The sequence below is a fragment of the Ranitomeya imitator genome, chromosome 5 (assembly GCF_032444005.1).
Source record: "Ranitomeya imitator isolate aRanImi1 chromosome 5, aRanImi1.pri, whole genome shotgun sequence".
In the NCBI taxonomy this organism is placed as follows: domain Eukaryota; kingdom Metazoa; phylum Chordata; class Amphibia; order Anura; family Dendrobatidae; genus Ranitomeya; species Ranitomeya imitator.
In genome coordinates, this window is record NC_091286.1 from 385246078 (window position 1) to 385263991 (window position 17914).

The window sequence follows — 17914 nt, forward strand, 5'->3', positions numbered from 1 at the left end:
CGGGTTCTGGTTTTTTGAGGGACACAAGTGACGTAGATTTGCCTGAAACTGCCCCTCAACCAAACACAACCGCTGATTTGACAACTGGAAGTTTGGCCCATATGGCGGATTATGCCTTACGTATCCTCACAAACGCATTACTAAAATGATGAACGATGACTGGTTGGCCTGCCTCCTTGATCCTCGCTATAAAGGCAAATTGCAAAATATTATGGCACATGAGAACTTGGAACTAATATTAGCAACCAAACAATCAACTCTTGTTGACCGTTTGCTTCAGGCATTCCCAGCACACAGCGCCCGTGATCGTTCTCACACGAGCAGCAGGGGGCAGCAGAACAGAAGTGATAGAGGTGCAGAAATCCGAAGTGGCGTTGGACAGAGGGGTTTTCTGACCAGGTTGTGGAGTGATTTTGCTATGATCGCAGACAGGACAGGTACTGCTGCATCAATTCAAAGTGACAGGCGACAACATTTGTCCAGTATGGTTACTAACTATTTTTCATCACTTATCGATGTTCTACCTCAACCGTCATTCCCATTTGATTACTGGGCATCCAAATTAGACACCTAGCCAGAATTGGCAGAATATGCATTGCAGGAGCTTGCTTGCCCGGCAGCTAGTGTCCTATCAGAATGAGTATTCAGTGCTGCAGGTTCAATATTAACCGAAAAAAGGACTCGTCTGGTCACCCAAAATGTTGATGATCTAACCTTCATTAAAATGAACCACAACTGGATATCGAATTCTTTTGTCCCACCTTGCCCGGCCGACACCTAGCTTTCCTATGAAAAGGTATTGCCTGTGGACTACTCTGAATGACTTTACCAATCTCGTAATTTGCTGCAGCTGATTGTCCAGCATACGACATGTTTACACCTCCCTAAATGGCCAAACTCCCCACACGGGGCCGTGGTATCGCCACTTGGTGCAAGCACCCGTGAGAGTGCTGTTTGTCTGAAGAGGTGGGTGTGCCCGCTTTTGGTCTACGGCACTGCCACTTTGTCCCTCATAGTACAATAAAGTGTCTCTGGCGGTGGTGGTGCGCACCCAACGTCAGACACACTGTTGTAACATGAGGGGCCCTGGGCATGTACCGCCGGCCACAAGAGAGTTCACCCACCCCCAGCTCAAACATTGCTCTACCACTTGCACAATTATCTCTCACAGTTACACCTATGTTTAGTCTATGCGCGGACATCCGTAAATTACTGCCACTGACAATACCATTGTGTTGACATGTATGATGGTACTTAACATAGTCAGGGGCAGTGTCCTATATTTACCCAAGTAAATACTTTGTGCAAAATTACTAGGTCTGAAACTACACAGAGGAGCCCAACCCTGTACCTAATGATTGCACCCTTTTGGTTTTTCTTTTTGTTGTAATGCGAGACATTAACATGTATTGATTTTTTGGGACTACTAACTGGCAGACACTCATTACAATCGGCCGCCGCTGACAACACCAATGGTGCCCACTGCCTGTGTACCCCTGCAAGAGAATTCAAAGTGCCTACAGCCCTAATTTATTATGTTAGGCCTTCGAAGCCTGTCTGCGGTCCCTCCTTCCACTAGGCCTCCACTGACCTGTCTACTGCTGCCCGTGCACCCCTGGAACCAATTCTAAAGTGCATACAGCCGTATTTTATTATGTTAGGCCTTCGAAGCCTGTCTGCGGACCGTTCTTTCTACTACTCCTCCACTGACCAGACCACTGCTTCCCGTGTACCCCTGGAACAAATTATAAAGTGCCTACAGCCCAATTTTTTTATGTTAGGCCTTCGAAGCCTGTCTGCGGTCCCTTCTTTCTACTACTCCTCCACTGACCAGACCAATGCTGCCCGTGTACCCCTGGAACCAATTATAAAGTGCCTACAGCCCAATTTTATTATGTTAGGCCTTCGAAGCCTGTCTGCGGTCCCTTCTTTCTACTACTCCTCCACTGACCAGACCACTGCTTCCCGTGTACCCCTGGAACCAATTATAAAGTGCCTACAGCCCAATTTTTTTATGTTAGGCCTTTGAAGCCTGTCTGCGGTCCCTTCTTTCTACTACTCCTCCACTGACCAGACCACTGCTGCCCGTGTACCCCTGGAACCAATTATAAAGTGCCTACAGCCCAATTTTATTATGTTAGGCCTTCGAAGCCTGTCTGCGGTCCGTTCTTTCTACTACTCCTCCACTGACCAGACCACTGCTGCCCGTGTACCCCTGGAACCTATTTAAAAGTGCCTACAGCCCAATTTTTTATGTTAGGCCTTTGAAGCCTGTCTGCGTTCCGTTCTTTCTACTACTCCTCCACTGACCAGACCACTGCTTCCCGTGTACCCCTGAAACCAATTATAAAGTGCCTACAGCCCAATTTTTTTATGTTAGGCCTTCGAAGCCTGTCTGCGGTCCCTTCTTTCTACTACTCCTCCACTGACCAGACCACTGCTGCCCGTGTACCCCTGGAACCAATTATAAAGTGCCTACAGCCCAATTTTATTATGTTAGGCCTTCGAAGCCTGTCTGCGGTCCGTTCTTTCTACTACTCCTCCACTGACCAGACCACTGCTGCCCGTGTACCCCTGGAACCTATTTAAAAGTGCCTACAGCCCAATTTTTTTAAGTTAGGCCTTCGAAGCCTGTCTGTGGTCCGTTCTTTCTACTACTCCTCCACTGACCAGACCACTGCTTCCCGTGTACCCCTGGAACCAATTATAAAGTGCCTACAGCCCAATTTTTTTATGTTAGGCCTTCGAAGCCTGTCTGCGGTCCCTTCTTTCTACTACTCCTCCACTGACCAGACCACTGCTGCCCGTGTACCCCTGGAACCAATTATAAAGTGCCTACAGCCCAATTTTATTATGTTAGGCCTTCGAAGCCTGTCTGCGGTCCGTTCTTTCTACTACTCCTCCACTGACCAGACCACTGCTGCCCGTGTACCCCTGGAACCTATTTAAAAGTGCCTACAGTCCAATTTTTTTATGTTAGGCCTTCGAAGCCTGTCTGCAGTCCCTTCTTTCTACTACTCCTCCACTGACCAGACCACTGCTGCCCGTGTACCCCTGGAACCTATTTAAAAGTGCCTAAAGCCCAATTTTTTTATGTTAGGCCTTCGAAGCCTGTCTGCGGTCCCTCCTTCCACTAGGCCTCCACTGACCAGTCTACTGCTGCCCGTGTACCCCTGGAACCAATGTTAAAGTGCCTACAGCCCTAATTTATTATGTTAGGCCTTCGAAGCCTGTCTGCGGTCCCTTCTTTCTACTACTCCTCCACTGACCAGACCACTGCTGCCCGTGTACCCCTGGAACCAATTATAAAGTGCCTACAGCCCAATTTTATTATGTTAGGCCTTCGAAGCCTGTCTGCGGTCCCTTCTTTCTACTTCTCCTCCACTGACCAGACCACAGCTGCCCTTGTACCCCTGGAACCTATTTAAAAGTGCCTACAGCCCAATTTTTTTATGTTAGGCCTTCGAAGCTTGTCTGCGGTCCCTCCTTCCACTAGGCCTCCACTGACCAGTCTACTGCTGCCCGTGTACCCCTGGAGCCAATTATAAAGTGCCTACAGTCCTAATTTATTATGTTAGGCCTTCGAAGCCTGTCTGCGGTCCCTTCTTTCTACTACTCCTCCACTGACCAGACCACTGCTGCCAGTGTACCCCTGGAACCAATTATAAAGTGCCTACAGCCCAATTTTATTATGTTAGGCCTTCAAAGCCTGTCTGCGGTCCCTCCTTCCACTAGGCCTCCACTGACCAGTCTACTGCTGCCCGTGTACCCCTGGAACCAATGTTAAAGTGCCTACAGCCCTAATTTATTATGTTAGGCCTTCGAAGCCTGTCTGCGGTCCCTCCTTCCACTAGGCCTCCACTGACCAGTCTACTGCTGCCCGTGTACCCCTGGAACCAATGTTAAAGTGCCTACAGCCCTAATTTATTATGTTAGGCCTTCGAAGCCTGTCTGCGGTCCTTCCTTCCAATAGTTCTCCACTGACCAGACCAATGCTGGCCGTGTACCCCTGGAACCCAGCTGAAAGTGCCTGGAGCCTCCTTTTTTTCTTTGTTTTATATTTAGAAAGCCCAGATGAACTACGCTGTACCACAGTTCAAGCTACCCACTCGACATTTCTTTTGCGAGAAAAGCCATCCCAGCCCTCCACTGGCATGAAAAAGTCTGCATTGTCATAGCACTCAGGCAATCAAACAGTAGAAAGGTGCACCTGACAAGAGGCGCATGGACCCGTTGGCATGTCCACAAAAAGTTACATGTCCATTACGGCGCACTGGGTTAATGTGTTGGATGCATGGTCCACAGGGGACAGCCTACAAAGTCTGTCTGCAGTCCCTAATTCAAATTTTCCTCCGCTGACCACACCACTGCTGCCCGTGTACCACTGGAACCAATTTTAAAGTGCCTACAGCCTAATTTTGTTATGTTAGGCCTACTACGCCTGTCTGCGGTCCCTCCTTCCAATACTCGTCCACTGACCACACCACTGCTGCCCGTGGACCCCTGGAACCTATTTTTAATTGCATAGAGCATCCTTTTTTTAATAGTAGGCGTACAAAGTCTGTCTGCGGTCCACTATTGAAATTGTCCTCCACTGCCCAGAGCAATGCTGCCTGTGTACCCCTGTAACCTTTTTTAAACTGCAGTGAGCCACATTTTTGGTTTAAGGCCTACTACCTGTTTCTGTCTGCGCCACTCAATACAGCTGTCCTCCTTTGAAAAAAGCAGAGCGTCAATAGTCTTGTTTTCAGCCTCTAGGAATTTGAAAACTGCATTGGGGCTACTACTTTGGTAGGGCCTACTAACAGTGTCTGCCGCCCCAAGGTGTGCCCCAGGTTTCCTCTCCATTGCTTCGATCTTCCTACTCTCGTTTAGTAGTTGTTGCAAACTACACTGCATTAGGCCTACAAATTGGGTATGGGGTGTAGAGAGACGGTGTGTCCCACTCCAAGGTGTTCCCCAGGTTTTGTCCACATTGCTTCGATCTTCCTACTCTTGTTTAGTAGTTGTTGCAAACTACACTGCATTAGGCCTACCAATTGGGTATGGGGTGTAGAGACGGTGTGTTCCACTCCAAGGTGTTCCCCAGGTTTCCTCGCCATTGCTTCGGTCTTCTAGCTCTCGTTAAGTAGTTGTTAAAACAACACTGCATTAGGCCTACAAGTTGGGTCTGGGTTGTAGAGACGGTGTGTTCCACTCCAAGGTGTTCTCCAGGTTGCCTTTCCTGAGCTTCTATCTTCAGGCTCTTGTTAAATAGTTGTTAAATGGAACAACTGCATTTGGCGTACTAGTTGGTTTGGGGCCTATAACAGTGTCTGCCGCTCCTTGCTGTTCTCCTGGTTTCCTGTCCTGAAATTCCATTTTCAGGCTCTCGTTAAGTAGTTGTTAATGTTAGACTGCATTTGGCCTACTAGTTGGGTTGGGGCCTACTATCGGTGTCTGCCACTCCTTGCTGTTCTCCTCCACTGAACAAAGCTGTGCCGCCTGTTTACTACTGTTGCCAATTTTGAACTGCATTTCGACTACTTACTGATTTGGGCCTACTCTCTGTGTCAGCCTCTCATTCCAGTTGTCCTCCACTGCAATGCCCCCTGGTTAATCCTGTGTTACCAATTTTGAACTGCATTTAGCCCACTTTATTCTTTGGGCCTATATCTGTGTTTCCTCCTCATCCTGCCCATTGCCCAGCCAGTGATAGATGAGTCTGCTGGTACATTGACCCATAACGCAACATTCCCCGTGCACGCTACACAGCAAGATTGTGACCCTGCTGAAAGTCAGGTTCCTCTTCCCGCATACCATACCACCTTACACGGGGACAAAGAGGAAGGTGCAGATGAAAGTGCAGGTTCCTTCATCAGGTGAAGGGCATACTCGTTGGCACTGGCACAGGGCCCCTCATAGTACGCCCCCGCCGTGCAAACACACCGCTGTACTTTGAGGGGCCCTGTGCCGGTGCCAATGCCAACGAGTGGGCCCCCCCTGCTTGCTCAGGATCACAGCACTTGCAAAGTTGAAATACTTACCTCTCCCTGCTCCACTGCCGTGACGTGGTCCAGATTTACTGGGCCCACTAATTACTTGAACCAGCCCTACCCCCCACAACTTTAGCCAAATGACCCCCAATTTCAAATGCCTTCCAATTATTATAAGGTAAATTACGATTGACAAGCTTCTGTAACAAGAATGGATGTTTTTGCCATTAAAATGGGCAGTGTAGGTGTTTTCCTGGCCTCCACTCACTGCCGACTATGCTCCCCCATTGACTTGCATTGGGTTTCGTGTTTCGGTCGATACCCGACTTTTCGCGATAATCGGCCGATTCCACTCGACTCGACTTTTAAGATAGTCGGGTTTCGCAAAACACGGCTCGACTCTAAAAAGGTCAAGGTCGCTCAACCCTAATTAGGAATACTAGTTTTATGACTTGATATGATTTATGGAGCCACAGCAAGGCTTTTTCCCACACAAGAACGGGTTGCCAAATTTAGGCAAGCCCATTACTATACACAGTTATCAACATTTTTCTGATTCAAAAATTATTAGGAAATCAGGCAAAACTGAGATTATTTTTCATCAATGACATGTTGTTGATCAATAGAGTGTTTGTCACATAAATAAATCTAATGCACCATTTTAGAAATTGACTATTACCCGTTATGCTTGTTTTAATTAATCAGTGTATTCGAAGACATAAATACGCAGTATTCTAAGACGTATATAAAAATAGCTTGTAAAATTAATTATAGTGACAAACTGAAAAACGATTTGGAAATAGAATTTAGGACCTATATGAACTATATAAAGGGGTATAATGTTATCATATCTATGCAGTTTTTGCAAAAAGTTTTTTTTAATTTTCTAATCAGAAAAATTTTCTTCAATATTCATCACACAGTAATTTCTATGGTTCAATAATATTGCTGATGCTACTAATATAAAATTACATACATCATTGGCATGACAAATTCTTGGATAAGCTATATTGGGATACTTTGCTTGGGTTGGTACATTAAATCAGTAAATGAGAGCTAATGTTAAGACATATTGCACATGGACTCCACACACTCAATCAAGCTTATTGTTATGATTAAACATACCCTTTGTATAAAGTATAATTCTTTTCACAGTGACTCCTGTGTTTTAAAGCTTTGTGAGTTGTAACACATTTAAATGAGTTAAACATAGTGGTTATCAAATCCATACCTCTATCTGCAGGTGTAGGTTTAAGAAGACAGAATGAAAGTGCAATCAACATACAGTAAATATACACAAATGGCAGATATGTTGTGAATTCTGCTCTTGGGCTACCTCCGGTGGTTATGAGTGGTAGTGCTGCAGTAGTTGGATCGCAGCATTTATCAGGTGTTTCTATTTTTTGCAATCTGGGCTGGGCTATTTAGTCCTGCTTTATCCTTTAGTCAGTGCCAGTTGTCCATTGTTTTTGGAGGATTCACATCCATACCTGGTCTCTTCTGCTCTGCTGTTCATTTCAACAAAGATAAGTTCTGGCTTTGGTTTTGCTGTCCACCTGCTGTGGACCTTATAGTTCTGTGCATTTTCATGTTTGGTCTAGTCCAGCTTTGTCTGTGAAGGATTTTTTGCAGCCTAGCTGTGTCTCTGGAGATGCAGATATACCCTCCATGTCTTTAGTCAGATGTGGTGATTTGTATTTTCTGTGGTGGATATTTTCTAGTGTTTTAATACTGACCGCATAGTACTCTGTCCTATTCTTTCTTTTTAGCTAGTATGGCCTCCTATGCTAAATCCTGATTTCATGTCTGCGTATGTTATTTCCCTCTCCTCTCACAGTCAATATTTGTGGGGGGCTGTCTATCCTTTGGGGATTTTCTCTGAGGCAAGATAGGTTTCCTGTTTCTGTCTTTAGGGGTAGTTAGTTCTTAGGCTGTGTCGAGGGGTCTAGGGAGTGTTGGGTACCCGCCACGGCTACTTCTAGTTGCGCTGCTAAGTTCAGGGTTTGCGGTCAGTACAGGGACCACCTCCTCCAGAGTACGTCTCATGCTGCTCCTACACCAACAGATTATAACACAGATATTGCTCATGCATGTATACTTTAATATTTTTTCATACTTGATGAAGAAAAAACCTTTATGAGCATTCATTTTGATAAGGGGTAGTACGTTTATCTCAAACACAGAATTAGTCTATTAAGTAAAGAATGCTACGCTCATCGATCCAATTTACTGTATTAATGGGAAATGACAGTTGATTGAACTACGGGTAGCATGAATCACATTCTGGTTCGATTACTACAATCGTGTATGTCGTACTCTAAAATATTTTTTGTAAATCTGGGGATGATGCAACTAAGTTCAAGGAGACTTCTTCCCTTCCTCCTCTCTTTGCTTGACTGGTCTCAAATAGTGATGAGCGAATATACTCGTTGCTCGAGGTTTCCCAAGCATGCTCGGGTGGTCTCCGAGTATTTGTTAATGTTCAGAGATTTAGTTTTCCTTGCCACAGCTAGATGATTTGCGACTACTAGACAGCTTGATTACATGTGGGGATTCCCTAGCAACCATGCAACCCCCACATGTACTTAGGCTGGCTAACAGCTGTAAATCATGCAGCTGAATCAACAAAAACGAAATCTCAGAACACTAACAAATACTCGGAGATCACCCGAGCGTGCTCGGGAAAACCCGAGCAACAAGTATATTCGCTTATCACTAGTCTCAAACTCTACACACACATGGGGCAAAAACTGTATATGTGAGCCACCATGACTTTGACAGTTTTTCTAGCCATCCTGTTTATATTATCCCTGGTCACCATTTAAAAGCATGTTATTTTCTCAATCGCCTCAACTTTTCAGAAAAGCACTCATGGCTGCCATGATTCCGACAGAGTGAATTAGCCATCAGTTCCATTTAACCATTCCCGATATAATGTTATGCTAAGATGCAGTATATAAGTAATGGGCTCATTCTTTGCTGGATAATCAAAACAAGTTAAGAGTACAATACATTTTTTCCATTTATTTCTCAATAGTCACATCAGTTTCTCCATATTTCGCTAGTAATATTGTATGCCTAAGTCCATTCCTGAGATGCCATTTTAATAGTGAATTATTTTTCTCTACTGCTCTATGTGTCATTTTAGAATTTATATTACTTTATTATTGTATTACCAACTTATAGATAAAATACCAGTTATTGATTACATGTCAGTTCACAAAAAAAAGATGTATTTTATTATGGATTTTTTACAACCCGCAGGTAAATCGCTAATTTGTTATATGATAATGTAAGTGATGACACATTGGTTAGATAACACTGCAGCTTTACAGCTCTGGACTTGAATTTGACTAAGTAGTTTTCCAAAATATCGAAATGTTGTCCTGAGTCACAAATATACATTAGTTAAAAAAAAGAACACACTTCTTTTTATTCTTTGCTATTCCAGTGCCACATCTTATTCTCTCCCCGCTGGTCTTCTGTTTTTCTGACTGCAGTGGTTATAAGCTGTATACCCTACATGACTGCCGAGTGCAATTATTGGCTTTTGTGGCGACCTGAATTATATACTCTCTAGCTAGGTATACTCAAGACCAACAGAGAAGAAAGGGAATCGGCAATGCAGCAGCAATTACTAATGTCCGAGAGAAACTAATGTCCTAATTGGAATACCACATGTATTTGTGCTTTTTCTGTATTCACAGGTAAAACAAAGATTTGCACAGTTTTAGAACCTTTACTCTGTACAGATTACTATTTGACACCTACAGTTTGAAGCAAAACAGTAGATGAGATTAACAGTGGATTTAACTCGGAGTGTAAGTTCATGCATTTTGACAAACAAAAATGTTATTTTTACACTGAATAGATATCTAATTGGTGAGTTTACAATGGAGAACAATTTGAATTTATAGGTTGAAAATAAACTAAAAATAGCATGTAACCCCTTCCTGACATAGCCATTTTTTGATTTTTTCTTATAATTCTTTATACTCCCGAACTTCCAAGAGCCATAACTTTTTTTATTTTTCTGTCAATATAGCTGAATGAGGGCTTGTTTTTTGCAGGGCGAGTTGTACTTTGAATGTCATCATTAATTTAACCTCATAATGTGCTTGAAAATGGGAAAAAAATAATCCAAAAGCATTGAATTTGAAAAAAAAGTGTATTATTGAAGTTATTGACTTTTTTCGCCATTTTACAAGACCCGTAATGTTTTCATTTTTCAGGATATGTGTGAGGGCTTATTTTTGGTGCCCTGAGCTTATGTTTTTACTGATACTATTATGGGCTAAATGCAATGTTTTGATAAGTTATTGAATTTTATTGCAATGTCGCGGCAGCCAAAAAATTGATTTTTTTCTCATTATGCCATTCACCAATCAGGTTATTTTATCTTACATTTAGATATATTGGACATTCACGGATGCAGAGATACTATATATGTGTATTTTTGTATTTTTAATTGTTTTATTTTTATTGGGGCAAAAGACGGATGATTTGAAATTTTGTGATTTTTATTTTTTTTTCATATTTTTTAAAACTGTTTTCACTTTTTACTCTGTTTAATAGTTTATTTCAGGGGTTGCAGCTTAAATCACAATCTTGCATAAATGCCACATAAATGCTGGCTTTCACAGATGAATTGGGATGACAGGGATGGGGTCTTCAACAGAGCCCCACAATCATGTCATTGATGCACCTATGGGAACATGAAATTACACACCCCATGTGTGTTAAATGCCTCTGTAATTGACAGCAGGTTTTAACAGTTTATCAGCAGCATGATGGTTAGAAGCACACAAAATGTGGGCCTAGGATGCAAGCCCACAGCAAAGGAACAAACACAATATATGACATGTTTAAATCAAAGATCTTGATTGAGCAAATTCCAATCTGCTGCATGAAAAACCAACAAGGTATTATTTTGTATCAGAAAAAACATGACTTCTACAGAAGAAAGAAAGTTTTTTTACCCATTTATAAAATAATCAATAAATTATTCATACTGCGAAACATACAGAGAAAACTGTGCCACATTTTGGGCTGAGTGTGATAGCTATATGAATCGGAGTGAGTTTGGAACACAATGAATGGACTCGCTGGCCGCTCTTCTGGTCCAAGCATGATAGCTGCATAGAAATGCATGCGACTGTCATGCTCAGGTCAGGAGAGCCGTTGGTAGGTCTGTGCATTGAGTTCTAATCTTGCTCTGATTTATGCAGCATCTGACTTTGCCCTTAGGGTATGTGCACGCAGAGTATTTTAATGAGTCTTTTGGAGCGGGTCCTTTCCAAAAATGCCTAAAAAAACTTTGCGAAAAACACTTGAAAGACTCTTCCTATTTATTGTAAAACAACTACCTAGTCATATGTTTACTGTTTTGCATATTTTTATTCCACTTCAGGTTTTAAAAAACACAAAAGAGAGAAAATTAAGTGGATGACCCATCGTTAAAGTATCTCTTTTTGATAGAAAATGCTCCAAAGTAGGAACAGTCAAATAAAAAAATTCACAAAATTATTTAAAACTTCTTTAGTAAATGAAAAGTTTCCTGAAAGGGTTCACACTAGAAAGGTTACAGTTTTTGAATGCCTCAAAAAAATTGTGTGCACATAACAGGAAATGCAATTTGTCGCAAAATGCAAAAGCATTGTGTTATTCTCAACTGTACGATTACAATACAAATATCTCGCTGAGGATCTGTTTATACCAAGGAAGGTGACGGGCACAAGGGGGCATTCTTTGCGTCTGGAGGAGAGAAGGTTTTTCCACCAACATAGAAGAGGATTCTTTACTGTTAGGGCAGTGAGAATCTGGAATTGCTTGCCTGAGGAGGTGGTGATGGCGAACTCAGTCGAGGGGTTCAAGAGAGGCCTGGATGTCTTCCTGGAGCAGAACAATATTGTATCATACAATTATTAGGTTCTGTAGAAGGACGTAGATCTGGGGATTTATTAGGATGGAATATAGGCTGAACTGGATGGACAAATGTCTTTTTTCGGCCTTACTAACTATGTTACTATGTTACTATGTTACTATGATTATGGGACATGTTCTTACAGGATTTGCTGATTGATGGAAGTGTGACCAGACCAAAGAAAGAGGTAGATATTCTTCTTGTTAAACAATATACTAAATACTTTTAACACTGAAAAAGATTCATCTACGGATTTATCACAATGTCAGCACAGTGAGAAATGAATTATTGCATAAATTCACAATATTTGACATGCGTCTAAGGTTTTCACATATAAAAGTCACACATAAAAGTCAGTATATATAGAATTCAAAATAATTTATCACTAAGGAAATGGTCACTCACCTTTTGATCCAGAAGTAATGTATTTGTAGGAATTGCAGCAAAAGATTTGTAGCTTGACTTGATTTTGTATAACTAAAAGTTACAAAACAGAAGCTTTATTTTATACAGAGCCTAACTGTACTTTTTAAGTATATGTTAGATACGAAGGTTGTCATGTGATAATTATCTCCCTTACATTGTTCAGGAGTGTATTTAATAATGAATAGAATTACCTTCACAGCTTACATTTTTAAGTCAATATGACTTAGTTTGCGAAAATGAGCAAAACACAGTATATCTAAAAGTTTAAAATTAAATGAAACTTTCTGCTCAGACCATCTTTTCTGTTATTACTGAATCAGCACAAGAACATTATATATAGTTATAATTAGTTTGTGGTTTGCAATTTTATATTTATATATAGTGCAAACAAGCCAAAAAATAATACACTAGTTAACTTTGTATGCATTTTTTTGCTTAGTTGATTTAGATATACAATTGAAAACATTATAATGATTTATATAGCATTGTTATAATTTAAATAACCATAATTTACAATTATAATTTATTGTTTCTGATAAAGAACCAACTAAAACATAGTCAAAATGCACCCAATGCTAGCCAAAATATAAATACCATATATACTCGAGTATAAGCCAACCTGAGTATAAGCCGACCCCCCTAATTTTGCCACAAAAACTGGGAAAACTTATTGACTCGAGTTTAAGCCTAGGGTAGGAAATGCAGCAGCTACTGGTGAATTTCAAAAATAAAAACAGATGCTCCATACTGTTCATTATTGCCCCATAGATTCTCCATATTAAGCTGTGCCACATATAATGCTCCATACCATTCATTATTGCCCCATAAGATGCTCCATATAAAGCTGTGCCACATATAATGCTCCATACTGTTCATTATTGCCCCATAGATGCTCCATATAAAGCTGTGCCATATAGAATGCTCTGCACCGTTGATTATGGCCCCATAGATGCTCCGTAGAAAGCTGTGTTATATAGAATGCTCTGCACCGTTGATTATTGCCCCATTAATTATCCATAGAAAGCTGTGCTATATAGAATGCTCTGCACCGTTGATTATTGCCCCATTAATTATCCATAGAAAGCTGTGCTATATAGAATGCTCTGCACCGTTTATTATTGCCCCATTAATTATCCATAGAAAGCTGTGCTATATAGAATGCTCTGCACCGTTGATTATTGCCCCATTAATGATCCATAGAAAGCTGTGCTATATAGAATGCTCTGCACCGTTCACTGGGGAACACAATTTTTTAGGAGTTAGGTCAGACAACTGTTCTTAACTAATTTTTGGATGCTGAATCCAGAAATGATCTCAGTTTTTCTCTATTACGTCAAGTTTTTGAACTATAGGATTTTTGTCTTCTCAAAAATATGTAAACTACTGTACCTAAAAAGTGTTTTGTTTATTTTAAATAGTACAAATATGAACAAAAAAATGAAATATATAAGAAATAGGCATGCCAAATATGTTTTTTAACACTATCATGTTTTTTACAAAGGATATTTATATATATATATATATATATATCTGCAAGTATTTAAGGTAAAAATGTACATTTATAGCTTTTTCTGGAGTGTTTAACTTGAGGACAATCACGTTTGATGCTCCAGCAATAGTCAGCCATCATATGTACATCCCATCTACCCTGGTAACGGTCTTCCATAACCTTCAAATCTTGGTGAAATCGTTCACCTTGCTCATCGCTAACAGCACCCAGATTTTCCGGAAAGTTGGCAAGATGGCAATGCAGAAAATGTAGTTTAATACTCATGTTGCAACCAAGCGCTTTGTAGCTCTCCAATAGTTTCTGAACAATTTCTTTGTATTCTTTGTAATTACTTGCACGTGTATTTCCAAGAACGTTCTTGACGACATCTTTGAATGATAACCAAGCATTCTTCTCAAGATCTGACATAGTCCCGGAGAAATGTTCATCTTTGATGAGCTGTCGAATTTGTGGACCATCAAACACACCAGCCTTGATTTTTTCAATGGACAGTCCAGGAAGTGCCAACATGATGTACTTAAAACAGTCACCGTCAGTTGGCAATGCTTTTACAAATTGCTTCATGAGATCTAGTTTTATGTGCAGAGGTGGGAATGGTATATTCTTCCTGTCAACAAGTGGCTGATGTAGAATGTTAGGATCTCCAGGTTTAAGACCAGATCTTGGAGGCCAATTCGACTCAACCCAATGCTTTTCTCAAGCTCTGCTATCCCACATACAGAGAAAGCAGGGATACTTTGTGTACCCACGTTGCTGACCATTTTAAGGTCAACACAGATGATCCAATTGTGTGTGTCATATTTTAATAACTCAATAACTCTCTTTACATCTCCATGTTCTTCACGAAGAGAGACAGAATGCCTAATAGGGACTGCACCAAATAAATTGCCATTGTGTAGAAGGACACACTTAAGACTCCACTTTGAGCTATCAATAAACAATCGCCATTCAGTTGGATTGTACATTGAAAGCCCTAATTCTTGTATTAAACCAGGAATATTATGGCAAAACACAAAACCGCTGTCACACCAAAAGTACTGCAAAAATGTACTTTCTCTAGTACGAAAGTATGATACCTTCGCTCCTGTTCAAGTAACTGTTTCTCATTCAGTCTTGATGCTAGTAATTCTGAAGCTTTTTTTGATAAGCCCAATTCACGTGCTAAATCATTTAACTCATGCTGATCAAATCCCTTACGAACTGAATCCTTGTGAATTTCAAATTCTGCATCATTGCTGTCACTGTGTTCATCAACATCACTCAGAACTTCTAGAGATGGTAGCTGTTCGAAAACTGGCACTGGAATTTCAGCTGAATGAGGCATTGGTCTGATAGCTGACGGTAGATTTGGATATTCTATTTTACTTTTATTTTTCCTGTTAAATCCTGATGTTTTCACTTAACAGAAGTAACAGTCTGTGGAATTACTTTTTTGCTCTCTCCACACCATGGGGATACCAAATGCCAACTTTTCACGTGTTCTTTTGGTCCACATCTATAAACTCTCGACACACTGCTTGCACACTATGTGAGGGGCCCATGGCTTATCTTGATCACCGAGTTTTACTTTAAAATATGCAAAATATGCTTGTTTGACAAATGCACTGGTGTTTGCCCTTTGAACTGGAATGGTGAAAACTGTTGTGAATTCCGTTCTTGGGCTCCCTCCGGTGGTTGTAAATGGCACTTTTGTGAATTCTGCCCTTGGGCTCCCTCTGGTGGTTTTGAGTGGAACTGCTGCTCCTTGGGTTTAGCTTTGCAGCTGCTTTCACTAATCGTCTCTCCTGGCTCTGCTATTTAACCTGGCTCTAGTCTTCAGCCTATGCCACTTGTCAATGTTTTCTGGCTGGATTCACATCTCTGCTTGGATTCTCCTGGTTTCCTGACCAGTTCTGCAAAGATAAGTTCTGGCTTTGCTCATTTCAGTCCACATGTTGTGGACTTATTGTTCTGTGCATTCTATTTTTGTCCAGCTTGTCATTATGGATTTTTTCTGTTAGCTGGAAGCTCTGGGAAGCAGATTTACCCTCCACACCTTTAGTCGGGTGTGGAGATTTTGTAAACTCTGTGTGGATTGTTTTGTAGTTTTTATACTGACCGCACAGTATCCTTTCCTGTCCTATCTATCAAGCTAGACTGGCCTCCAATGCTAAAATCTGATTTAATCTCTGCGTATGTTATTTTCCCCTCCTCTCACCGTCAATATTTGTGGGGGGCTATCTTTCCTTTGGAGATTTTCTCTGAGGCAAGATAGATTTCCTGTTTCCATCTTTAGGGGAAGTTAGATCTTAGGCTGTGCCGAGGGGTCTAGGGAGCGTCAGGTACCCCCACGGCTATTTCTAGTTGCGCTGCTAGGTTCAAGGTCTGCGGTCAGTACAGATACCATCTCCTTCAGAGCTTGTCTCATGTTGTTCCTAAACCACCAGATCATAACAGAAAACACCACAAATATAGCAGAAGGAGTCAGGGTTGTTTAGGCATTTACGACGAGAGGAAGAAGGAGCAGACATGATCTGAAACAAAGGAAATATGTACATATGTAAATAAAACACTGAGATGGAAAGTTACAAGCTTTGAAAACTAACAAAGAAAAAAATAAAAAAGATATATAAATTACAACTAAGCGCCCAATGTAAAGAGAAAACCTACCACAAATCCTATTTATTCCTACTATGATACATTTTTTGTGTAAAGATATTGATAATTATGACGTATTGGGAGCTGCACACACCTCTCACCACACTGTCTCAGTTGTGACTACTCTAAAAAGTTGCCACATAGCTCTATATGAGTCGAATTGTAATCAGATAACAAGTCTTATTACAGATATCAGTGCAATTGTGCTTCTCTGGCAGGTAAGTTGTGGAGGAAAAACTTTACGTGCTAGAAAAAAACTGACTACATTTTTGGAATCAGCATGTCAATTTTAGTATAAATCAGCTCAAAAACCTAACTCAACAGAAAAAATTTTTCAAATTGTTCCCCAGCCCCATTAATAATACATAGAAAGCTGTGCTATATAGAATGCTCTGCACCATTGATTATTGCCCCATTAATGATCCATAGAAAGCTGTGCCATAAAGAATCATAGACGAGAGCACAGCTGACCGCACCACCGCTGCAGCTGACTACCTCCGCTTCAGGCTAATTAGCCTCAGCTGATCCCCCCGATCTCGGGTGCTGTAGCCAGAAAACCAGATAACGTGGATATGAAGAAAAAGAAAGTGGCAGCACTCACCGATCTTCCCGTGGAAGCGCCAGACCGGCGCAAAACGGCCGTCGTTCTGCTCCCGCATCCCTATGTTACACACCCCTGTGCCGTGAAGACTTTTACCAAATAAATACACCTGCATAAGAAGATCGGTGAGTGCTGCCACTTTCTTTTTCTTCATGTGCCATAAAGAATGCTGCTGCAATAAAAAAAAAGACATACTCACCTCTCTTGCTTGCAGCTCCTCAGCGTCCTATCTCGGCGTCTCTCCGCACTGACTGTTCAGGCAGAGGGCGGCGCGCACACTAATATGTCATCGCGCCCTCTGACCTGAACAGTCAGAGCCAGAGGACGGGAAGACGGAGTGGCGCCCGGCGGGTGGAACACGGACAGGTAAATATGTAATACTCACCTGCTCCCGGCGTCCCTGGCAGCTTCTCCGTCTCCCGGACAGATGGTCTCCGGCGCCCGCAGCTTCTTCCTGTAGTAAGCGGTCACATGGGACCGCTCATTACAGAAATGAATATGCGGCTCCACCCCTATGGGAGTGGAGTCCATATTCATTACTTTAATGAGCAGTCCCACGTGACCGCTGAACAGGGGAAGAGCTGTGGCACCCGAAGACTGTAGGACAGGCAGGGACAGCACCAGGAGCACCAGGACTAGGTGAGTATGCGACAGGCCTCTCTCCCCCTCACCCGCCGACCCCACCGCCGATCATGACTTGACTATAAGCCGAGAGGGGCACTTTCAGCCCAAAAATTTGGGCTGAAAATCTCGGCTTATACTCGAGTATATACGGTATATGGGTTTAGCACTTCCAATTCATTGTGCTTAGCTCTATTAGCACAGAAAATCCAATGGTACAT

The 17914-nt window shown here is 41.8% G+C and overlaps 1 protein-coding gene across 2 annotated transcripts in view; it reads right to left on the minus strand.

Annotated features, from left to right (window-relative positions):
• Window positions 1-17914, minus strand: part of MLIP (muscular LMNA interacting protein) — a 407499-nt gene that overhangs the window by 184194 nt on the left and 205391 nt on the right. For both annotated transcript variants that reach the window (XM_069726767.1, XM_069726768.1), the window contains one exon: window positions 12304-12375. In XM_069726767.1, the coding sequence (XP_069582868.1) occupies window positions 12304-12375 (72 nt within the window). The remainder of the gene's footprint in view (window positions 1-12303; window positions 12376-17914) is intronic.